Genomic DNA, 26,283 nt, shown 5'->3' on the forward strand with positions numbered 1-26,283 from the left:
GTATATGATGATTACACAAGAGAAGATACATTTTTAAAAATGAATGATTAAAACTTAATGAGAAACTTTACAAAGAAAGAATATGCAAAAATTCATGATATATAGAGAGATGGAATACAATGTTATAGTCAAAAAAATAAGGAAGGTAAAAGGTAGTTTTGCATGTCTTGTACATAAAGTAATGATTAGTTCTTAAGGGTTATTTAACTCAAAGTTGTACTTTTAGAAATTTAGATAAAGATTTCAAATTGATCTAAATAGAAAATCTGTAGTTGTATTCCTATTTTCTTTACCATAAAATGGCCAAGGGATTATCTGTTAAACAAATGAAGATAAGACTTCTGCAGAAACAATGTCATAAGGAAAAAAATCAGAACAACTCCATAATTTGGCACCAGTTAAGTATTTAATACCATCAGAGAAGATGACAAGGCTTTTTTGATCAGTAATTGAAGAATACCACTAATAATAACTGACATGCATTTCTGATCTATATTATAAGCATTTGAGCACAAAAATAAAGAAATACACTCGAATTTTTTTAGTTCTAACAATGCTGGATTACTTACATCAATATTGACAGGTTCTATTGTGTTTATATGCACATTTGGAGCTGATGAGGACCGGTCTCGTTGTCCAAATTGATTTCGATGATCTTCATCTGCTGGTCGGAAAGGCTGTGGAATTGGAATGGATTTTGAAGGAGACGGACTGGTGAGAATTTGGGGCCTGGAAAAATCAAGTTCATTGAAAGATAAGATTCAGAGCAACTTTATAGAGATAATAACAAAAAAATGGATGATATAAAGATTTCCTTGTAAAGCATTAAAAACCCAGCAGTAATTGTTTAAAAAACTAATATATGCCTATAGCTAATACCGACAAAGCTGCTTTTGCTCAAACAGACCCTCCAGGGACTGTCAATGGTAAATGACTCTTATCCAAAAAACTCCAGGGAAATCTACAAATGGCTAGAAATTACCAGTGGTTAGTCAGCTGAAGAAACTCTCTAAAGTTACACAAAAATCTCTAGATACTAGAGACTGACTGAATAATATCTGCTATTTTTTTCTACCTTCATCATTTCTTGATAGCCAAAGTTACTAAATTGAGATTTTTATGGAAAGTATTAGGAAATTATGAATATTTTGCAAAATACACCTGTGGATTTCAGGGCCTGAAAGATGTATCTGTTGCTTTACATAGCATTGAATTAAAATCTTGAATAATAGCAAAAGACCATTTGCAAATCCAAAAGATGACCCCTTATAGTGTTCTCTCATATTTTAAATTTTTTATCATGTCCAATAATTGAGCAACAAAAGAGAATCATATGTTAAGCATTAAAGCAAATCTTTTTAAAAATTGTTTTATGAGATCATCAAAATAGGTGACAGATGATCTATTTTGGTACTGTAGATCTCTCACTGCCCTGAAATGAACTTGGCACTCACAGAGCACACTAAAGTTTTGTGAATAGATTGTAAACATCAGTGAGGAGTTTAGGTCCCTCCGAAAGGATATCCAAGGGAACTGGGAAGGGAGTATCACATGATATCACATGATAGAGGAGGTATGGTTGTCTCAGTGAGCTCCACCAAGACCAAAGAATGACACAGTGCTAACAGCCTCTCTACAGAGACTGGATATCATTCCACCCCATTTTATGCAAACTCTGTAATAATCGGCATTATTTAGTAGTTATTAAGACATAGCCAGAAAGACAACGTGGAGGAATACAAAGACATTTTGTGAGGGGACAGGGTTTAGAAAGGAATGGGAAGAAGATATAGTACAAAAGGAGTAGACAGGGGTTTGAAGGGCCAAAGAAGCCAAATAGTGACAAAAAGTTTTTTTTTTTAAAGGTTTTGAATAAAGCATGTTAACAAAATCTGAACCACACCAGTTAATAGTTTGACTCTCTGAAGCATGCTCTTAAGGGTAGGGAAAGAAATTTTGAGCTTATCTGTTCATATTAATGGAGTCCACTTAGAATTGAAATAAAAATAATAAAATATTATGTATTTTAAAAAAATTAGTATCACCCAAGAGAATTACAGGCTAAAACTGATGGATCTAGCCTTTAGAAAAATTACCATGCTCCACTTGTCCTTTTTATTCTATTAATTATTGAGAAATTTTTAGTTTGTGACAGAGCTATCTTTACTTTTGCCTTTGGCAGCCAAAATATGCCTTTTGCTAAGGGATTTTGGGAACAGGTAAAAGAATGTAAAAATGACAAAACTGGTTTTTTAAAAAAGTTTTGGAAAATGCACCTGCTTTTAAAAAACCATAGGCTGATTTAAAGTCTCAAGTCAACAGCATAATTTAAGTTAGGACTTAAAAGTGGAAAGAGCCTGAATTAACTACAGTTGTGTAGGGAGTCTAATCAATATAATTGGTTTGGTGTAGACATAAGTGACAGCAAGTCATTTCTGAAAGTTACTGAATTGAGACCATGACTGCAACGTGTAGTTTATAACAAGGCAGAACATGTATTCAAAGGGCACTGGTCCAGAAGTAGGAAAAACAAAGACCTGGATTTAATATGATAGACTTTATATACCCAAAGAATGGATATATAAGAAAGTGAAGATATCCTGTTTATTACACAAAATCAGAAAGACTATATTTGGCAGTTGGTATCTAACACCACCCAGCAGAAGGCATATGTTGGTCCATAAAGTCAATTTATCTAGCCTGAACAGCAAGTTTATAACTTTGGAGAAAACTTCAAGTAATTATGTCCTGGTATCATTAAACTTCTCAGTCATGTCCTAATCCCATGTTTAACAAAAGCAATCTTTGGATTATAATTTGGTTTCTCATAAATATCTTCTAAAAGTGGACTGAGTGCTGGTCCATCCAACACAAGAACTTTGGTCTATACAATAGCTATACTTCTCATGGAAGTGAATTTACCTGGAATTCTGATTCAGTCTTTTCTAATTCTGGTCACTGTACACCAGTATATCTCTAATAACTCTCATCATTTCTGGGGATTGATAAAATTCAGTTTCTATACTGGGATGTCTTTACCTGGACCAAAGTGATTTATACCCTGTGAAGTATGTTAGGGAGTCAGCAAACTGACTTCTCCTGATACCTCTACCTGTCTTGCTGCAAACCTCTTTAAAGCAGTATTAGATTAAAAAGAAAAGAATTTCACCTCTAACACTCTTCAGCAAATTACGTTAGTTTGGATCTCATTTTCAATCTAGAACATTAAAAGTTTTTTAAGAATATTAAAAGTTCTGAAGCAAAGTGACTACTCCTGTTCAGCAATATGTAAATTTTAAAATGCTGACTTTTCAGACATTCATACATCCCATAGCATTTTTAAAAAGCAGAAAAGGAGGTACAAACTGGCCAGTGTATCACTTCTCCAGTATGCCTTGGTTACATCCATTATTATAAGCGTTTCATGAGCACTACAGTGCTAACAGAAGAACTGTTAACAAAACGCAAAGGAAGAGCAGTACAGAACAGGACTGGCTTCTATGTTTTCATAGGCACATATAGACGCTTGTGACCTAAAAGCATCAGGAAAGCAAAAGTTTGAACAGCTTTCTTATCATTTGCTCAAGACCAGAATGTACTTCAGTTTAGTTATAAATAAAATACTCATGGGATAGGCAAATGGTTTCTCAGTTTTGTGGTTGGTTGTTTCTCAGTTTTAAGACCGCACCATTTCAGTGGACGGGAACTGCCACTGTGAACCTTCAGAAAGACCAAACTAATTTCATTGTGGTGTTCTGTAACTCTGCTCAGAGAACTAGGACCTGCCATTAGAAAGGCATCATGGCCTATAGAACCTGCCAGGAGTAAATGCCATAGCCAAAAGATTAATTAAAAATCAAAACAAACAACAACAACACTTTGCTCTAAGGAAGACCCAGGTACATAAAACTAACAACACAGATAGCAGGAAGAAAAGGACTCCACCAGAGCAGGTAACTGTTACAACCTGGCAAAAAAAAAAAAAAATCAATGGTTGCATTTTCCAGTGTTCCAAAGTAGATAAAAAACATCCAGTCCTTAATATAAGTCTTTTGCTAAATTTTCTAGCCTCTGAGACCTTTAGAAAGGTTGGCTTTAATTAGGTTTGGAATAATTTATTCTGCCTCAAATCCAAAAGGGAAAGAGGACACAGACCTGTGTAAGAAATTCTCCAAAATACTAATATCTGTTACTCATCATTTTTTTCCTATGAAGCTTGAATATATGATGCATTTATATCATCTTTAAAGTCAGTTTTCACTTTTATCCTTGACAACTAATAATACTATTAATATTCTTTTTACACTTTATACATATCCATTCCTTCTCCACAATGCTACCACCCCAGTTCAAGTCTTTATTGCCTCTCATTGTCTTCATTATGAACAGCATCTGAGTTGGCCTTCTTCAACCTCAACATTTGTCTGTCGATCCGTGTATCACTGCTAAGTGCTTCCTTCTTTAAATTTTCACCAGGTTAGTCCTCTGCTGAAAAACCTTTACTTTTTCCCCCTCTTCTGTTAAGTCTAAATTCCAGCTTGAATTCCAACACTCTTTATAATCTGGTCTTATATGTGATACTTCTCAATTTAGATTAGCCTGTGTTCACTCTCTCTCAAATCTACCACCCCATTCCCTTGTTTATGCTATTTCTCCCTTACCAACCCACCACACCATGCTTTTTATTCCCTGGATTCATTCAAATTCTAGAATTCTTGAAGGTCCAGGTTAAATATCATTTCTTCATTAAATGTTTTTGACTACTATCACTATTCTATGGTAAACATGATCCCATTTATGTCCTCGCGTCGTTTAAAATATATCGTCTGAGAAACCGTAGACTATAATTATACACTACTTTTAAATTGTTTGCCATTGTCTCATTGGTCATTGCTACTTTTCTAAATGGGAATCATACACTTCTATATTTGAATATTACCTAATAAAGTGATGAGCACAAGGCAGGGACTCTAAATGATCTGTTACTTGATTTTTTTCAAGACTGATCCTGAAACAGTCTACATCAGTTTTAATCCCACGTATCTTACCAAATGCATGTACGAATTTGCCTTATGTGATAAAATAAGTTACCTGAAGAAAAATCCTTAATTTAACAATCCAAGTAGTTGGAAAGGTTTATAATTAACCAAAGGTCCAAAAGAAACCAGCTCAAATAGCACTGTCACTGAACAGCAGGAGTCAAATCATACCCAGCAGAATCGGAGGGGGGAGCGGAAGGGGATGATCCAGACGTAAGGGCAGTCTCTGCTATGGAGGCCTCCTCCTGTGGTATTGGGTGGTGTTCAAAGAACTTGGAGACAAACAGCAAACTGTGAGGCAAAAACAAAAACAAAACAAAGCAAACCTAACTTGTGCAAAACCCAGAAGCTTCATACACCAGAATACATTATAGAGTTAACAGAAATATGAGATCAAATTCCACTTTCAGAAATGATTGTTAAATTCAATTAGTTGTATTTTTGCCTAAAAGCTTATTTTTAAAAAATTACATTGTACTTTGAAAGGCAAGCTTATAATCTAAAACTAATTGCTCTATACAGCAAATTTCTACATATTAGAGGGGAAAAATCATGCTTTATGGTTAAGGAATTAGAAGAAAATGTATCTACCGTCTCAGTTAGATTCCATCATTATAATACACTTCATAGAGTTGGATTCTCTTTGCTCAAGTGATTGAGAAAAGTAAAAAGACCTTAACAGCAGGAGCAGCAGCAACAACAAGAGAGACTACAATAGACTCAGTCTAATCTATTATAGAAACTCTGGCATAAAGCAAATAGAAATTTTAGAAAGAGAAACACGGGGTATAAAGATTTTATATCTTACTTTTAAATAAACTGGGCAGGGGAGGTTGAAGGAGAGAGAAAGAGACAGAGAGAGAAACAGAGAGAGAATATATATAATTTACAAAACAGTGACAGAACCAGAACCCCTGATCTGTGATCCAAAAACATAATGGTTAACTTAATTGAAATCACACCCACTCTCCTCCCAAAAACCATCTAAAAATGATGTCTATGGGCAAGGGATCTTTATTAACTAAAAGAGGATATAAGACATAAATGAAATGTATAGCTGAATCAGAATTACAATTTGGGAGAGCAGTACTGGCTATATTACACAGTATTCTCTAGCCATCCTTTCTTAATTTCCCATAACTCTACTGGACAGAAAATTCCCAGACTCTAAGATATACTAGTTTCACATCAGGAAAAATAAAATGTAGATAGAAAAGAGATTTTTTTTGATTACTTACTCAAGTTGGTCATAATTAACACACATCAGTGGAACCTCTGTACTACAACGCTGGTGAAATTTATAACCACATGTTTGACAGCGAAAACCCTGGAAAAGCAGCTTTCGACAAAAGTCACAAAATGCTAAGGTGAAAAAGGTTTTCCGTACCTGCAAAGTAAAAAACATCATAGAGAATTTCAAAAACTTGCAAGAATCTTCTTAGATATCAATTTATTTACTCTCTTGCTTAAAATAACAAATCTTTAATATGTTCATACCATGAGAACCGCCTTACACATGAAGATACTAAAATGGAAACCCGGGGGGTTCAAGACAATAGATGGACTATATGTATTTATCTCCCACCCAATATACAATTAAAAAACTCAGAAGTCAAGAAGATGGAAAGTGAGTAAAAGACTGGAAACTATTTTCAAGCTTGACTCCATGAAAGCAAAAATAGAGATGATAAATAGAAGGAGGGAACACGGGTGAAAGGAAGGGTAAGGGTACACTTTAGTAATTGTACAAAGAAAGGAGTTAAGAGATGCTTACTGGTGTTAACAGAACAAGAAACAATGGTATATTTATATTACTTAAAGTTACAAAAGTATCCAATAGAGGAACCTGCCCCCCAAACAAACCAACCAACAAAAAATCCAAAAAAAAAAATCACACTGAAGGAGGGCAAGAAGGAAGAAAGGCTGTAACGCTACTAATTCCCTTTGGCATCAGTAAATAGTGGCCGAAGTTGATAAAGCAAGGAACTATGGCTTAAAGTTACTGTTTAGTAATGGGGAGATAATCATCCAAAGAGCTTTAAAACAGAAACTAACTAGGCTAAGGGACAGGAAAATTACCTAAAAGACAGTAAGAACCACTTCTAACCAATTATCAGTTTGTTAGAGGATTAGAACACCTAAATTTGTGAACATTCCTCTCCAGGAAACTTAAAAGGCAACATGGAAGAACTCCATGTCAGAAGGCAAATCATCTACACAGAGGTCACATAAAAAGAATTACATTAGGGAGGCTCCACCTTGATAACTACTGAAGCCAGAAATTATTTTTAGAGTATCTGTTTTGGGTACAGAATGAGCAGAAAACATAAGAGAAATACCAAAATGTTAACAGTGGCTATTTCAGAGTGGTGAGAGCATGGGTGACTCTATTTTGTCCTTTGTCTTTGCTGTGTGTATTCTCAATTCATCTGTTTCTCAGATAGTTTTCATCACTAACAATAGGAAGAACTACATTTTATATTGTGACCCAGGACATACCTATATTCAGATAATAGTATTTACCCTGACTATATATAATGTACATCAGGACTTTCTATTATATGGAAATGTCTTCCATGATCCATTAAATTGATTTCAATACCCACAAGTTTATCAAACTTTTTCCAATAAACATGCATTTAACAGGATAAAGTTATTTAAAAATAATGTCTCATCAAGAAAATGATATCTTAGCACATCAGGCCTTCTAGGCTTTTTGAGAACATTCGGGTAATTTTAAGAGTGGCTCTTGTTTTCTTCACCTTTTTGTCTATGTATCACTTTCTAGAGGATATAAAAGGCAACTGCTTGTATGTAGCTTTGTTACTTTTCCGTTTGTCTCTGGATATACAAGAAATTAGAAAACCTTTAACATTTATGTGGCAAATATTTGCCAAAGCAAGCGTTTTTCGTATTTCTTGCAGGATTTCAGAAAATAGAGCACAGAAATATACAAAACATGTTCAAAGGAATCAGCATTTTATAGTCATCTGATCCTCTCCTATCCTCTCCATTTCTCACTCACCTAATAATCCGTTGAATTTCACGGAGTTCTAATTTCTCTTTTCATTAATCTACTCGCTTGCAGTCTTTCTTCCTGTTACTGACTTCTATTTGAAAACTATGTGTACCAGGCTGTTTGTGTATGTAAAGGAGAAAACCAAACATGGCAGGAGGGGAGGACAGAGGAAGGCACAGAGGAGTGGAAATCAGAAGAAGCAAATGTGGGAATGCATTTGAGTATAAATTGTGACATATAATTGGATCTGGGAGTATACCTTTGTCAATAAAAGTGAGTACAGGAAGGTACATTTTCTTGTTTTTCTACCTCTCCTGCCGCCTCCACCCTGCCAGTTCCCAGGGACTCCTGGAATGTAGGCAAATACCAAAGAACTGCTTTTATAACGGACTCTAGGAAACTGGGAGGCATAAGCAGCATTGCTTGAGCTGCCAGCAAAACTGAGCACAGAGAAGCAGAGAGAAATTCTCTCCCTTTCTCAAGTAGAACGCGTGGTTTTACTCTTGCCTCTACATGGCACTCAGAGCAATTGCTCTGAAACACAAATCCAATCATGTCTCCCCTTCTCACAATCAATTTCCAATTATTTTAAAGAGAAGTGTAAATCTTTAACATGCCCTACAAGGACTCCTAGCAGCAGGATTCTTCTTACTCTACCCGTAACTCCTGCTACACTATAACAACCCCCTCTCCAACTTTATACCATTCCCCCTGAACTTCTTTAAAAACTGAAAAATTCTATGCTCTCTCCCTGTTTCCTCTGTTGAGTACTCTTCTCTTCACTCCATCTGCTACTCCCTCATCCATCAGGCCTTAGCTTAGAGAGTTCTTCCTTTGGAAAACCTTCCTGACTCCTCCAAGGCTAGGTTAGGAGTCTCTACTCTGCATCTACTGTACTTTATACATACACAGTAATTAAGAGTGTTTATGAAATTCTCTTATCAAAACATCTGTCTCTCTACTCTAAGGCAGGGATATTGTTTTTTCTTATTCATTGTTATAGTCCCAGATCAGACACAGTGTTGGCAAATGGAAAGTTCTTAATAGATATTTACTGGCAGGTCTCCAACTGTGTTATGAGGATTTCCATACTCTGGAACTAGGCTGCAGCTTGTTTCCATGATCCTCTTGTGACAATGATCTTCCTGAGGCACCACTTTAACACCATTTTATGGTTAACAACTTAGGTCTTCTTACCTCCTAACTACTTTCTAGCCAAGAAAAATAATTAGGAAAAAGAGTAGTAATCTTCATGAAATGTAACCTCTACTGTTTTTGGACTCCTAAAAACTTAAAATTATCTTCAGATTTTTCCACTTGAAATTCTATAAATTAAAAAAAATCAGTAGTAATGAACTTGCTAGGTCTTCATTACAAAACTATTTGCTACATAGTAATCTGATTGACAACACTCATTGAAAAGATGCCTTATTGAAGCACAAATTATTCACCATTATTCACCACTAATGGAGCCCTGAAAGCACAAATCCCCAAGGAAATCAGCTCATTATTCGTCTGCTTTAGGAGTCCAGCTGTACTAATCACCAAAGCACATGGGAAAGCACTTGATGCTGAAAGGGTAGCAATAACTAACTATCCATCTAGAAAATATAAACTATGGTCAAAATTCCATATATAATAGAAAGTAAGAAATGCATTCCTGCCTTATAGATCATTCTACTCCTGGCTTCTGCCTAACCCTTTTAGAGGGTAGGTTCTCAAGCTCTGGACACTATATCCTCATCTCTAAGGTGGAGATGCCCCACGTTCCAGGTATCATGCTGGTGACACTTAGCTTAGGCTGGGTTCCAGCAAATGCAAAAACCGGATGAAGGGAGAGGTCCTCAAGGAGACCTATTCCACTTCCACTAACTCATCCTTCAGAAACATTAACAAGTATATGAAGATGTATGCAAAAGATTGTTTAGCCCTGTACAAAACAGATTTAAAAAAAACTTAAATGTCTATTAATAGAGGATGGTTAGGTATAAATATACTGAATTTATATTCTTATGGACTATTATGCAATCACTATAAACATAACACTAGGTGTACTGACGTGGAAAGACATCCATGATGCACTGTTTAAATTTTTTTTTTTTTTAAAGATGAAGACTATCACACAGAACAGGACTCCATTTTTAGTTTTAGGAAAGAAACGGAAATTAACGGAAGGGAGGGAGAAAAAAAGAGAATGGAGAGAACTTTGGGCTCCCAAGGTATAATAAGCACACGGTTGTATAAGCAGAAAGAGTTTGGAAGACCATACAATAATTAGTTAAGTGTTTACCCTACTAGGTATTTTCCTTTTCTCATATGATATACTTTTGTACCATTCAGATTTTCTTTTCAGTTCCTTTTAATGAAAGACATCTATTGCTTTTTCAAATTAAAAAGAAAATAAAACTCTTTAGTTTAAATACAAATTTTTTAAAGAACAGAACTTATCTTCAACTTAGGTAAAATATCAATCCCAAAATCATGCATCTATATTTCATATTCCCTAAATAAAAATTCATGTGCAAGAACTTGAATGCTTTTGATGTTTGGAAAAAATGTAAAAGTACATACAAAGTTGTGTGTGGTAAGCGGAACATTTTCCAACACTTCTACATGCAGTTCCTCTCCGGTGAGCCAGGAAATATCAGTGTCCCAGCCAATCGGTTTCTTCTCTCTGAAAAGTGTAGACACAGCCTTTCTTGGTTATCATACCTAAAAATCTTTATACCTCATGCTGAAGATATGAAAATTGGTTATTGAGGGGCTAGTAATGGTGAGGGAGATTTGGCTCCCTGGTTTTCCATCGTTAGAAATTTAAATGGCAATAAATTAATTTTTAAGTTTACCCCAAATAAATGTATCACTCTTGGACAAACAGCAGGGTAAAGAGATGTACTCTTTTCTTCAAGCCAGCTCCAGAAAAGACCTACAACAGCAGAAAATTGATTGTTCCTAGGGTCCCCCCCTCAAAACAAACAAACAAACAAAAAAACCACCAGGTACGGATTTATCTATCCATTTAAAAAAAAAAAAAAAAAAAAAAAAGAGCACTCAAGGGACAACATGCCCCAGAAAGGGTATTTTTTTTAAAAACAGGATTCAAAATTTGGGGGGGTCTTGGCACAATTTTAGATACTTTTCTGAAAGAAAAATAGTTTAATATAAAATGTTAATTTTGATAAGCCTTTTGTGAAACTGTTGAGTTTATGTTAAAAATAGGGGAATAGGGAAGAGTCCCATTATTCAAATAAGCCACATTTTAAATGGTTCACAAAAATTATAAGAATCTCAAACTCCAAATAAAATCATTTGATCAGAGTAACAAACACTATCATCACACAAAATATCTAGTGTTAACTCCTCAAAAGGCCTGCAAGTTTTCTTTAGGCTAACTTAATATTTTTTTCTAAAGTTAAATTTCAACACCCTGGGTTTGGGTAAAGCTGCTACAGAAAACCCAAAAGTTTTATGTCTGAGGGATTTTTTTCCTTCTTAAACAAAATTTCACATCACATACAAACCATACCCATCCTGAATTCTGTAAACAGCACAGCACTCTGGGATTAGACCTCTCATCATCAGAGCTTTCTTTAGACTGTCTCGGACTGTAACTCCACATCTTGCAGGTACCTATGATATCACAGATATATGATATGAGGTAAAGGGAATAAATTATATATTTTTTCCACATCATTTTAAAAAGCTCAATACTTTACCTTTATAATACCTTTAAAATGTCATATGGATTAGTATGTCAGATACATCATTGTAAAGCTAAGTTGCTATTAAAGGAAAATTATGACTCAAGTATCTATTATTCACCAACTTAAAGCAAAACTGACTTTGCTTTTTATTAAAATTATGAAATATTTTAACATATAAAAACAGAAAATATAACAGATTCCTATATACCCATCACTGAGAAATGTCAACATTTAAAGCAAAAGCAATTAAAAAAATTTTTTTTAATTTGAATATAGTTGACACACATTATATCAGTTTCAGGTGTACAACATAGTGATTCAACTTCTCTATACATAATGCTATGCTCACAAGTGTAGCTACTATCTGTCACCATACAACACTATAATATCATTGACTATATTCCCTATGCCCTTCATCCCCATGACTTATTAATTCCATAACTGGAAGCCCGTATCTCCTACTTCCCTTCTTCCGTTTTGCCTATCCCTCTATTGTCCCCTCTGGCAGCCATCACTTTGTTCTCTGATTCTGTATTTTGTTTGTATACTGTTTTTCAGTGGCTGTGCCAATTTACATTTTCATCAACAGCATATGATAGTTCTTTTTTCTCTGCATTCTACATCCTAACACTTCTTTTCGATTTTAGTGATTCTGACAGGTTTAAGGTGTTATCTCATTGTTTTCTTTTTTTAAAGATTTTAAGTAATCTCTACACCCAACATGGGGCTCGAACTTATAACCCCAAGATGAAGAGTCGCATACTCTACTGACTCAGCCTGCCAGGCACCCCCTCATTGTGGTTTTGATTTGCATTTCTCTGATGATTAATGATGGTAAGTATCTTTTCCTGTGTCTGTTGGCCATCTATAGGTCTTCCTAGGAAAAATATCTGTTCAGGTCCTCTGCGTATTTTTTAATCAGATTATTTGGAATTTTTGGTGTTGAGTTGTATGTTCTTTACATATTTTGAATATTAACCCCTTATCAGATATATCATTTGCAAATATCTTCTCTCATTTAGTAGGTCACCTTGTTCTTTTGGTGACAGTTTCCTTCGCTGTCAAGAGCTTTTTATTTTGGTGTAGTCCCAATAATTTATTTTTGCTTTTATTTCTCCTGCTTAAGGAGACATATCTAGAAAAACGTTGCTGATATCAAACAGATTACTGCCTATGTTTTCTTCTAGGAGTTTTATGGTTTCAGGTCTTACATTTAGGTCTTTAATCCATTTTGACTTTATTTTTGTATATGGTATAAGTAGTTCAGTTTCATTCTTTTGCATATAGCTGTCCAGGTTTCCCAACACCGTTTATTAAACAGACTGACTTTTCCCCATTGTTTATTCTTGCATCCTTTGTCATAGGTTAATTGACCATATAATCATGGGTTTGTTTCTGGGCCCTCTATTCTGTTCCATTGATCTATGTGTCTATTTTTGTGCCAGTACCACATACTTGGTATGATTACTACAGCTTTGTAGTATATGTTGAATTCTAGAATTGTGATATTTCCAGCTTTGTTGTTCTTTCTTAAGATTCCTTTAGCTATTTGGGGATCTTCTGTGGTTCCATACAAACTTTAGGATTATTTGTTCTAGTTCTGTGAAAAATGTTGTTGGTGTTTTGATAGGGATTGCATTCAATCTGTAGATTCTTTGGGTAGTATGGACATCTTAATACTAATCTTTCCAATCTATAAGCATGGAATATCTTTCCATTTGTTTGAGTCATCTTTAATTTCTTTCATCAATGTTTTATAGTTTTCGAAGTATGGGTCTTTCACCTCTTTGGTTAAGTTTATTCCTAGGTATTTTATTCTTTTTGGTGTAACTGTAAATGGAATTGTTTTCTTAATTTCTCCTTCTGCTACCTCATTACCAGCATACGGAAATGCTACTGACTTCTGGGTATTAATTTTGTACCCTGCAAGTTTACTGAATTCATTTATTACTTCTGATAGGTTTTTTTTGGTGGAGTCTTTAGGGTTTTCTATGTATAGTATCATGTCATCTGCAAATAAGACAGTTGAACTTCTTCCTTACCAATATGGATGCCCCATTTCTTTTTCTTTTCTTTTCTTTTTTGAAGATTTTACTTATTTATTTGACAGTGAGAGACACAGTGAGAGCAGGAACACAAGCAGCGGGAGTGAGAGAGGGAGAAGTAGGCTTCCCGCTCAGCAGGGAGCCCAACGCGGGGCTCGATCCCACGACCCTGAGACGATGACCTGAGCTGAAGGCAGATGCTTAACGACTGAGCCACCCAGGCGCCCCCTCATTTCTTTTTCTTGTCTGACTGCTGTGGATAGGACTTCCAGTACTATGTTGAATAAAAGTGGTGAGAGTGGACATCCTCAATATGTTCCTGATCTTAGGGTGAAAGCTCTCATTTTTTCACCACTGACAATGATGTTAGCTGTAAGTTTTTCATTATCTTCCCTCAAACCCACTTTTTTGAGGGTTTTTATCCCAAACAAATGTCGAATTTTGTCAAATGCTTTTTCTGCATCTATTCATATAATCATATGATTTTTATCCTTCACTTTGTTGATATGGTATATCATGTTGATTGTGAATAAGGAGCCACCCTTGCATGCCTCAAATAAATTCCACTTGATCATGGTGAATGATCCTTTTAATGTACTGTTGAATATGTTTTGCTTATATTTTGTTGAGGATTTAAAGCAAAATCAGTGTAATCCTTCAATCACACTGATGGTCCTTAAAAGATGTCTTGCTGATCCTAAACATAGTAGGAATAAAATACTTATCTTAGTATGTATAATTGTTATTTGCTGTTTACTTGCCTAACATCCCTATTTCTTCTGGGAACCTGCCTTTCACTAAAAATCCACATGACACTAGTAAGAGTATTAATCAAGGGTCACTACTTTTCTGGCTACATAAGACATATGCTGGTAAATCAGTTTCCCATATCCTTGGCAAAAGCAACTGATCCAGGGCTAGATATATGACCCAAATAGTACCAGAGTTTGTCCCTAAACTGACTGATGCAGGGGCGCCTGGGTGGCTCAGTTGTTAAGCGTCTGCCTTTGGCTTAGGTCATGGTCCCAAGGTCCTGGGTTCGGGCCCCGCATCGGGCTCCGCATTGGGCTCCCTGCTCAGCAGGAAGCCTTCTTCTCCCTCTCCCACTCCCCCTGCTTGTGTTCCCTCTCTCGCTGTGTCTATGTCAAATAAATAAATAAAATCTTTAAAAAAATAAAAGAAAATAAACTGACTGATGCATACTGGTTGAGAAAGTTTCTGTTTTGACATAGTTACAGTGTGCCAATAGGATAGAAATCTGAAGCTGTCTGTGGCCATCTTCCCTACAACACTGAGAAAATCTAGTTACAGAATGAAGATAACCTAGGGAGAAGCATAGATAACATCAGGAGTGTGGAGTGAAAAGGCATTGGAAAGAGAGATAAAAATAATTTTTCTGTATATTTGAAATTCCTCCATCCTGGTCTTTTCCAAACACGCCCCATCCTTCCAGGTGAATCTGAATAATTTGTAACTGAAAAAGAACTGACAAACAAGTGTGCACTAAAATGAGGCAGTGGGGATTCATGCTGGTCAGTTTTTAAGGGGGAAGGGGAGTGGAGACAGAGGCGATGTGTTAGTTACTAACAGTAAAAATCAAGGTTCCACTCTTAAATCACTAAAGTACTTAGCAAACCATAAGTTTCCAAAGAAATTGAAAATCTTTGGGCTACAGGGGAAAAAACAGTGTAAAGGTGAATATAAGACTGGATTTAAACAGCACATTGAAGAAGGACCAATTCAGAAATCCACATTAGGACCTACGATTAGAAAAAAGAAGAGACATATTTTAGCTTAAAATAACCAAACTATCCAGCAAGAGAAATGTTGGAGAAGACATGAGGGAATAGTCTCATCACTGGAAGTATTCAAGAGCCTGGACTGGTACAGTTGATCCTCTTTATTTGTGGATTCCATATATGCAAATTTGTCTACTCACTAAAATTGTTTTGTATACTCAAAATCAGTATGTGCAGTGCTTATGTAGAGGCATGCAGAGCAGTGAAAAATTTGAGTTGCCCAATGCACACCTTCCCATCTAAGGATGAACAAGGTGATATCCTGCCTGCCTGTTCTCACTGTCATACTGTAAGCAAGTGCCCTATGCCAGGAGGCTTTTAGGCTAATGGACCCTAGCCAGCTGTGAAGAAATAAATAACCTATGGGCCAATATACAGAAGCCATTTTGGCTCATTTATCTAATAGTAACCCTTTATTTCCCTTGGAAGCAATGGTCCAGTATTCTTTAATTCAGTGTCTCCAGTGAACTTATAGAACATAACTACTGCAAATAGTAAAAACTGGCTGTACCTTCCAGAAATAATGAACAGAGGGAAAGTTCACTTTTACCCTCTGCTACTCATATTCCGCATACTTTACGCAAAAACTTCTTGATTAGCAACCTTATCTTTAGTTTTAAGCCCAATCCCATGTCACCAGAGGAATCTTTCGAAAGAAGGTATTCTTAACTTGTGTGTGTGTCAAAGACTTCTGAGAATTTGGAGTGCCTGGGTGGCTCAGTTGGTTAAGCTTCTGATTCTTGACTTTGGCTCAGGTCATGATCTCAGGGTCCTGGGATTGAGCCTGTATTGGGCTCCCTGCTCAGCAGGAAGCCTGCTTCTCCCTCCCCCACTCCCCCTGCTGGTGTTCCCTCTCTCTCTCTCTCTCTCTCTGTGTCAAATAAATAAATAAAATCTTAAAAATAAAAAAGATTCTTCTCTCTCCCTCTGCCCCACCTCTGCCTCTAAAAAAAAAAAGACTTCTGAAAATCTGATGAAAGTCATAGATGCTCTCTCTGAAACATAAAATTTCAGAGGGTTCACAGAACCTGAAGCTCATGTATCAACTGTTGAGAAGCCCACCAAACTGAGATTTGGAACTCCATTCTAAAATGTAATTTTATATTTCATTAGTCTGCTCAAATTTTTCATTATTTATAGGCCAAATTCAAATTTTCCTCAAAATTTTCCAGTTCCTTATAGGGAAAATTTAAAATTCTATAACGTGGGATATAAAGTCATGAGTGAACCGTGGCTATCTACCACACCCTTCAGTTTCTTTTGTAATTTCCCTCATGTACTCCTGTCATGTGTCTTCTAATATAGGTATGCTCCCTTATGCTTAATTCCAAAGTGTATGTATATTTCATCAGCATACAAAATACCTTCCACTCTTATCAATAAGGGAAAGTCATCAGTCAGTCCTTCTTCATTCCACTACTGTAGGTTCATTTTTTTAAACTATTCGCTCCTTCATTGATAGTGCCAGTTCAACAGACCAACGGAACAAACCAAAATAAACTCTTAATATATAAAGGAAATTAGAATAAAAGAAAGGCAGCATCTGAAATAGGAAAGATGTCCATGTTGAGACAGTTGGAACTAATCTAGGAAAAAAGATTCATTCATACTTCATACCGTATACTAGGGTAAACTCCAAATGAATCAAAGATTTAAATGTTGCAAGAAGAAAGGAACGAATGAACCATAAAAGTACTGGAAGGAAACACGGCAAAATCCTTTATAACCTCAAGAAGGCCTTTATAATTATAATGAAAAATCTGCCATAAAAGAAAAAATGTTAAGTTCAACTACATAAAACTAAGAACCTTTTACACGGCAAAACAAACTATAAGCAGTCTAAAGACAAGTACAAACTGTGAAGAAATATATTTGTAACTTAAAAGCAAAGTCATAAGATGAAAGCAAACTGATAAAAACTATCTGCAACTCATTTAACATGCAGGTAATCTTCCTAATATATAAAGAGCTGAAAATTTGAGATTAAGACCAACAACCAATAAAAAAATGGGCAAAGGATATGAAAGACAGTTCACACAAATGGAAACAGAAATGGTGTTCAAACAGGAAAAGGTGGTCAACCTCATTAGGAGCAAAACAAATTCAAACTTGAAAACAAAATATGCTTCATTTATCAGACTCGCAAAAATCCAAAAGCTTGACAGCATGTTCTGTTGATTAGGCTATGGTAAATAGGCATCTCATACATTGCTGGTGGCAGTGCAAAATTAAGTAAGATCTATGAAGCAAAATTTCAAAGCATCTTTCAGAATTACACATATAAATTTCCTTTTGATCCAGCCAAGCATATTTTTGGTATAACTACAGTATTCTGGTAAACTACAGTATATCTATACATTGAAATCTATAGCTATAAAAAGAGTATTTAAAAGTTCTCTGTATATGGAAATGGAACATTTCCAGGGTGGTTACATAAACATTAAAATACAGAATGATATATACGGTATGATGGCTTGTGTACACAAAGAGGAGTGGGGAAATAAAAAAATATATTTTTATATTTGCTTGTAGCTACATTAAAAAAACGAAACAAAAAACCAACCCAGAAAATATACACACACACCCCAAAGAAAAATAGTGACCTAAAAGATTCAGGGGAACCTGGATGTATAGAATATAGAAACAGGGTAGAAACAAGATTTCTTTATATAAGTACCACATGAAAGAATTACCTGATTGAAAAGAAAAGGGGAGGAGAGGTTTGTCTCCTATTTATAGGCTGAAAAGACTGAAAAGGTATTTTCAAAAGAACCAGGTGTATGCATCTTCTCCAAATTCCAAAATTAAGTGTCCCTGATTAGGTTATCAAAGCAGGAACATTTTTTCCCTATAAAATTTTTTAAAATAAGCATACTATCTTAATAAAGAGCTAGAGTCGATGTAATTGCAAAGGAAAATTTAGACCAAAACAAAATGTATTAGTCTAAACTTTTGTCCAACAGTTTTTATAGTGAATATAAACCATCTTTTATCAATGGGTTCATGATGGCTCACTACACTACTCTACTTTTGTATATGCTTAAAATTTTCAATAAAAGGTTTTCTTAAAACTTAAAGACCTTCTTAAAAGAGCAGCCATTAAAATTCGGGTGACCACCAAAATTATTACATATTATTTGAGCTAGTAGATTAATTTGGTAGTTTAAATTCTCTTAAATTTGGTAGTTTAACTTCATGATACCCTAAGATCTTCTTGTATAAACCAGCACAAACTACAGATGCCAATATATGGGTTTTGAACATAAATCTAAATTTATAGCTTCCTGATAATTTATCCTGATGTCAAAGCCTTTTCCAGGACTGTTCCACCGATTCGGTTTTCAAGGAAAAACCTCCTATCATCCGCTTACAACATGGTCTTATTAAAGTAAAAAGAGGCTCACTATATTATAAAAACTTCGTAATGTAAAAGCAATTTTATTTTATTTTTTAAAAGATTTATTTATCTGAGTGAGAGAGAGTAAGAAACAGAAAAAACGAGAGGGGAGAGGGTCAGAGGGAGAAGTAGACGCCCCACTGAGCAGGGAGACATATGCAGGACTCCTGCTCTCTCACTCTCTCTTTGACAAATAAATAAATAAAATCTTCAAAAATAAAAAGTTAAATTCAAAGAGTAAGATCTATATGTATCAACATGTACATATGTATACCTTGAAATTATAATTTTGAATAAAAAAGATAAGATGTTGAACATTACATATAGTATCATCCTACTGTAAATTTTATTTTTTTAAAGATTTTATTTATTTGTCAGAGAGAGAGAGCACAGGCAGGGGGAGAGGGAGAAGCAGGCTCCCTGCTGAGCAGGGAACGCAATGTGGGACTCGAACCCAGGACCGCGGGATCATGACCTGAGCTGAAGGCAGATGCTTGACCGACTGAGCCACCCCGGTATCCCTAGTATACTACCATAAACTTTAAAAATACTTATAGATATATATATATTTAGTAAAGTATAAGAATTAATGTAGCCCACATTTATTGAATGGCTGCTTCTTGGGCAACATGGTGGGATGTGGATGTTTATGAGAGGAATGGGACTGGTAAAGGGAACCACATTTGCGTATGTGTGTGCAGTATGAAGGATATATAACAAACACTCCTATTTGTTCACTGGAGGTGACTAAACACAGATTTTAATATACTGTCCTTTATACTTTTCCATATAAATACATTTTCTAAATAAAAATATTTTAAAAACCTTATGAACATTCTTTTCCAAATGCTGAATTGGTGACCAAAGTTACCAATTTTTAAATACCTTGCTTTGAAAAATGATAAGCATGGTTTTTTGTTTAGTACTGGTTTACAGTCATAAAAGAAAACTTCTAATAGCTAGCCACTATCATATTCCTGTATTATAATCCTCTCATTTAGTCTACCTTACTTTTACTTTCTAATCTCAGGCTTACTTGTCTTAATATAGTTCTCTTTTCAAACCTGAAACGCATTCAGTTTTATTCCTATAATCTCCACTTCTCTTTCTCCTTCTAAAATATATATAGTCTTAGAACGTGTACTTTTTGCTATCTCTAGAAGAAATAATCCTGGCTATTTTCTCTTTTTTATCCAATTTCTATTATTAGAACATTGCTCATCAGCTCTTACAATTATTCTTATCTCAGACCTATCATATTTTATTTTGTCTCTGCATGCCATGTAAAACTATTTATAAAAGAAATTTCTTTCTCCAAAAAAGATACAGAAAGCCAATAAGCACATGAAAAAATGCTTAATATCATTAGCCATCAGGGGAAATACAAATCAAAACCACAATGAGACGCCACTTCACACAGACTAGAACGGCTATAATCAAAAAGACAGTAAACATGCTGGTGAGTGGATGGAGAAACTAAAACCCTCATACAGTACTGTTGAGAAAGTAAAATGCTACAGCTGTTTTGGAATACATTCTGGCTGTTCCTCAAAAGATTACTATAGACATATACCAAACAAAAATGAAAACATATGTCCACACAAAAACTTGTACATGAATGTTCATAGCAGCATTATTCACAATAGCCAAAAAGTGGAAACAACACTTAGGATGGATAAATAAAATGGAGTATATACAAACAATAGGATATCATTTGACCATAAAAAGGCATGAAGGACTGAATCACACTATAACATGGATGAACACTGGAAACATGCTAAGTAAAAGAAGCCAGTCACAAAAGACCACACATTCCACAATTCCATTTACATGGAATGTCCGGAATAGGCAAATCTATAGAGATAAAAGGAAGTAACTTGTTACCTAGGACTGGGAAGATTGGGGAGAAATGGTTAAGTGACTTCTAATGTATATAGGGTTTCTTTTTTGGAGTGCTGAAAGAGTTTTTTTTTTTTTTTTAAAGATTTTATTTATGTATCTGACAGACAGAGACACAGCGAGAGAGGAAACACAAGCAGAGGGAGTGGGAGAGGGAGAAGCAGGCTTCTTGCTGAGCAGGGAGCCTGATGCGGGGCTCGATCCCAGGACCCTGGGATCGTGACCTGAACCGAAGGCAGAAGCTTTAACGACTGAGCTACCCAGGCGCCCCTGGAGTGCTAAAAAAGTTCTTAAATTGATTGAGATGACATTTGTGTGACTCTATGAATAGACTAAAAATCACTGGATTGCACCCTTTGAATGAATCAATTGTATAATGTGTGAATTAAGTCTTAGTCTATAAAAAAATTCTTTTAAATTATGAATTCCAAAAGCCAGGCTTAGGACAAGCTGTGTTTCAGGGTAATTGGGTTAGTCTAATACTTTCTTTGTTAGCCTTTTGTTAATTTCTTTGTTAACCTTTTGTTGGATGATTTATGTATTGAAAAGTATACATGAATGTGGGTATCTCAGGCTTAAAATACTTTAAATTTTATTAGATCAATAATATCTTCTAAATTTTAACATTCAGTGTTGGCCAAGGTCTCATGGTAAAAGTAAGTCTCATACACTATTCAGAGTGTATACTAATGCATACTTTATTCAATAATTATTTCTAGGTATCTAACAAAAATTTCCCACAGTGTTTCAGGACACAGGTATTTAAATGTATATTACAGTATTAACTATCCATCATGAAAAATGGCTAAAGTTGGATACAACCACTCTAAACAATAATTTTAAACAGAAGAAACAGCTCTGTGAAAAAAAGATTTAAGGTAAAAGGTTAGTCTTTTTCTCCTGCCAGAGCATGATCCTCCTCATCCTTAACACTTCTTTCTCTCTTTAAAGGTCTATTTCAAATAATACTTAGATAGCCCTACCAATTTTCTTTTGGTTACTAACAGCTCTTCTTTTTTTTTTTTAAGTTTTATTTATTTAAGTAATCTCTACATCCAACACGGGGCTCGAACTCATGACCTTGAGATCAAGAGTCACATGTTCTTCCAACTGAGCCAGCTAGGTGCCCCCTTCATTCCTTTTTTAAAAAAAGATATTTGAGGTATAGCTGACCTACAATAAACTACATTAAGTATATTGTCTGATACAATTTGACATTATGTATATATCCATGAAATCATCTAATGTACCCCATTATACCTTCTCAAAGTTTCTTTGCACTCCTGTGTAATTCCTCCCTCCTGCCCCAGGCCCAGGCCCAGGCAAATACTGATCTAACACTGTCACTATAGAACAGTTTGCATTTTCTAGAATTTTATAAAAGTATAAAATACATATTCATTTTTGTCTGGCTTTCACTTAGCATGATTATTTTGAGATTTATCTATGTTGTGTCTATCAGTAGTGTATTCCTGTGTACCACATGGTATTCCATTTTATGGATATACCACAACTCGCTTAACCATCTGTTGATGAACATTTGGGGCTAAGAACAAATCTGTACAAATCTTTGTATGGACATATGCTTTATCTTCTTTTGGGTAAATACCTAGAAGTAGAATGGCTGGATCATATACTAGGTGTATGCTTAACTTTTTACAAAATTGCCATACTTTTTTTTAATTGTGGTGAAATAAATTTAACATAAAATTTAACATCTTAACCATTTTTAGTACACAGTTAGCTATGTTAAGTACATTCACATTGTGTAACCAATGGCCTTGACTTTTTTCATTTTGAAAAACTGAAACTCTATGACCATTAAAGAACAACTCCCCATTCTCCCCCACCCCCACACTTTGCAACCACTATCCTATTTTCTGTTTCTATGAATTTGACTACTCTAGGTAACTCAAATAAGTGGAATAATACAGTATTTGTCTTTTTGTGACTCAAGATTCATCAATGCTGTACAATGTACCAGAATTTCCTTTTTAGAGTTGAATATTTCATTGTATGCATATATCACATTTTGTTTATTCATGCATCTGCTGATGGACATGGGTTGATTACACATTTTTGGTTATTATGAATAAAGATGCTATAAATATGGTGTATAAATAATCTCTTTGAAACCCTTCCAATTCATTTGGGTATATATTCAGAAGCAGAATTGTAGGATAATATGATAATTCTATTCTTAGTTTTTTGAGGAACCATCATACTGTTTTCCATAGTGGTCACACCATTTTATATTCCCACTAGCAATGCACAAGGGTTCCAATTTCTCTACATCCCTGCCAATGTGCTATTCATTCTTTCCTCTTTCCTTCTCTTTTTCTTTTCTTCCCTCCCTCCCTTTCTTTTTTTCTTTCTTGACAGTAGCTATTCTAATGGGTGTGAGGTGGTAGCTTATGTGGCTTTGATTTACATATTTCTAATGATTACTGTTGAGAATCTTTTCATGTGTTTGTTAGCCATCTGTATATCTTCCTTGGAGAAATATCTATTCAAGTTTTCTCCCCTTTTCTTAATCAGGTTGTTTAGGTTTTTTGTTTTGTTTTGTTTTGTTTTTTATTTGAGTTGTATGAGTTTTTAAAAATACGTTCTAGGGACACCTGGGTGGCTCAGTCGTTAAGCATTTGTCTTTGGCTCAGGTCATGATCCCAGGGTCATGGCATCAAGCCCCACAACCGGCTCCCTGTTCGGCAGGAAGCCTGCTTCTCCCTCTTCCACTCCCCCTGCTTGTGTTCCCTTTCTCACTGTCTCTGTCAAAAAATAAATAAAATCTTTAAAAATAAATAAATAAAATACATTCTGAATATTAGCCCTTTATCACAGATATGACTTGCAAATATTTTCTCCCATTCTATAAGTTGTCTTATTCACTCAGATGGTTATGTTTTTTTTTTTTTTTTTAATTTACGTCAGAGAGAGAGAGACCACAAACAGGGGGAGTGGCAGGCAGAGCAAGCAGAGGAAGAAGCAGGCTCCCCACTGAGCAAGAAGCCCAATGAAGGACTCAATTCCAGGACCCTGGGATCATGACCTCAGCCAGAGGCAGACGTTTAACCGACTGAGCCACCCAGGCATCCTGATTTGTGTTCTTTGATTCACATAGTTTCTAGTTATCATATAGTCCTATTTCTCTATTTTTATGTATGTTGCCTGTGGCTTTTGGTGTCATATCTAAGAAACTACTGCCAAATCCAGTGTTGTGAGGCTCTTCCTCTATGTTTTATTCTAAGGGTTTTATAGTTTCAGCTCTTACATTTATATCTTTGATCCATTTTGAGAGAACTTTGCATATAATGTAAGGTAAGGGTCCAACTTCATTGTTTTGCATGTGCACATCCAGGTTTCCCAGCATCATTTGTTGAAGAGACTGTCCTTTTTGTGGTACCCTTGTTAGATCCCTTGACCATATACATAAGAATTTATTTCTGGACTCTATTTCACTGATCTATATGTCTCTATGTCTATGCCATTCTGTAGGTTTGTAGTAGTTTTGAGATCAGGAAGTGTGAGATGGAATTCCAACTTTTCTCTTTTCCTTAAGCCTCCACATTAAGTTCAGGATGGATTTTTCTATTTCTGCAAAAAATGCTGTTGGGATTTTAAAAGGAACTGTAGGGATCCTGGGTGGCTCAGTCGGTTAAGTGTCTACTTTCGGCTCAGGTCATGATTCCAGGGTCCTGGGATGGAGTCCCATATCGGACTCCCTGCTCAGTGGGGAGCCTGTTTCTCCCTCTCCCGCTCCCCTTGCTTCTGTGTGCTCTCTTTCTCTGTCAAATAAATAAATACAGTATTTTAAAAAGAGGAACTGTATTAAATAAAACTACCAAACTGTTTTACAAAGTGACTGTACCATTATACAGTCCCACCAGCAATGAATGAAAATTCCAGTTATTCCACATTCTCGCAAATAGTTGGTACGGCCTCTCTTTCATTTTAGCCATTCTAGTAGGTATATGGGGTTATCCTTGTGCCTTTATTTTGCATTTCCCCAGTAACTAATGATGTTGAGCATCTTCTAGTGTATTTATCTACTATCTACATCTCTGGTGAAGTATCTGTTCAAATCTTTTCCTTATTTTTTGAGTTATTTGCTTTCCTAAGTTCTAAGAGCTCTTTGTATGCTCTGGATACATGTCTTGAATCAGGTGTATGTTTTGCAAAGACTAGTCTGTGGTTTGTCTTTTTATTCTCTTAACACTGTCTTTTGAAGAGTGTAAGTTTTTAATTTCAGTGAAGTCCAATTCATGAATATGTTACTTTTCATTCCTTCCTCTGTATTCAACTTTCTTTCTAAATTAATTTTTGGGTAGTTCCTTCCAGCAGAGCCTGGGAAAGGTAAATTCTCATCTGGAAAGGCCTTTATTGTACTTTCAACTCATACTTTATCTAAGCAACTTACAGACATTTCTCAGCATTCTGAGTACACTAGTCTATTGTCTTCTGGCTTCTACAGCTGCTACAATGAAAATTTTTTGATAATCTAATTGAGAATTTTTTAAAGATAATTTTTTCCCTGGTTTTAAAATACTATCCTTTCATTTTATTGTATCTAATAATTATATTGAAAATTATTTATACAATTTAGGGCCTTTGTTTCCTAAATCTTTAGATTTATATCTTTCACAAATGATAGCCATCATTTCTTTGAATTTTGCTCTACTCCTTTATTTCTAGTCTCACTTTCTGGAACTCCTCTGAGGCATATAATGAAACTGTTCATTCCATCTTTCATATCTCTTATCCTGTTACAGGTTTTTAATTTTTTTTTACTCTCTTTCCTTCTTTTAGAATTTACTAATTCTCCCTCTAATCTACTTTTTACCTCATCCACTTAGTTTTTTAAAATATTCTAATTTTTATTTAGCACTTCGATACTTCTTCTGTAATATGATGTAATTATTTGACATACTGAGGTTTTATTTAAAGTCACCTTGCTATGTCCTCAAATCAGTATCAATTTATATTTGTTAGGTTTTTTTACCTAGTGGCAACTATTTCTTTTAAAGATTTTTTATTTATTTATTCATGAGAGACAGAGAGAGAGAGAGAGAGAGAAGCAGAGGGAGAAGCAGGCTCCCAAGGAGCAGGGAGCCTGATGTGGGACTCGATCCCAGGACCCTGGGATCATGACCTGAGCTGAAGGCAGACGCTTAACCATCTGAGCCACCCAGGCGCCCGCAACTATTTCTTTTGAACTTTCTATTTTTCCTTTGGTCTAAGTTGTTTGAATTTTTCCAACTCTATTAAGAAAAATTTCACTCACAGAAAATTAGAAGGAATGATACAATTAACATCCAAATTCTCTCTACTTAGATTCTAAATTTTTTTCATATTTATTTTCTCTAACGTTTTGTTTTCCATCT

The 26,283-nt window shown here is 35.2% G+C and overlaps 1 protein-coding gene across 10 annotated transcripts in view; it reads right to left on the bottom strand.

Moving 5' to 3' along the window:
- The window catches only part of BRAF (B-Raf proto-oncogene, serine/threonine kinase), a 181,759-nt gene that overhangs the window by 51,842 nt on the left and 103,634 nt on the right, over positions 1–26,283 (bottom strand). For all 10 annotated transcript variants that reach the window (XM_027573135.2, XM_035723191.1, XM_027573137.2 and 7 more), the window contains 5 exons: positions 11,585–11,688; positions 10,630–10,732; positions 6,278–6,426; positions 5,211–5,330; positions 570–729 (listed from right to left, as the gene is read on the bottom strand). In XM_027573135.2, coding sequence (XP_027428936.1) covers positions 570–729; positions 5,211–5,330; positions 6,278–6,426; positions 10,630–10,732; positions 11,585–11,688 — 636 coding nt within the window. The remainder of the gene's footprint in view (positions 1–569; positions 730–5,210; positions 5,331–6,277; positions 6,427–10,629; positions 10,733–11,584; positions 11,689–26,283) is intronic.

This window comes from Zalophus californianus, chromosome 12 (assembly GCF_009762305.2).
Source record: "Zalophus californianus isolate mZalCal1 chromosome 12, mZalCal1.pri.v2, whole genome shotgun sequence".
Taxonomy (NCBI): Eukaryota; Metazoa; Chordata; class Mammalia; order Carnivora; family Otariidae; genus Zalophus; species Zalophus californianus.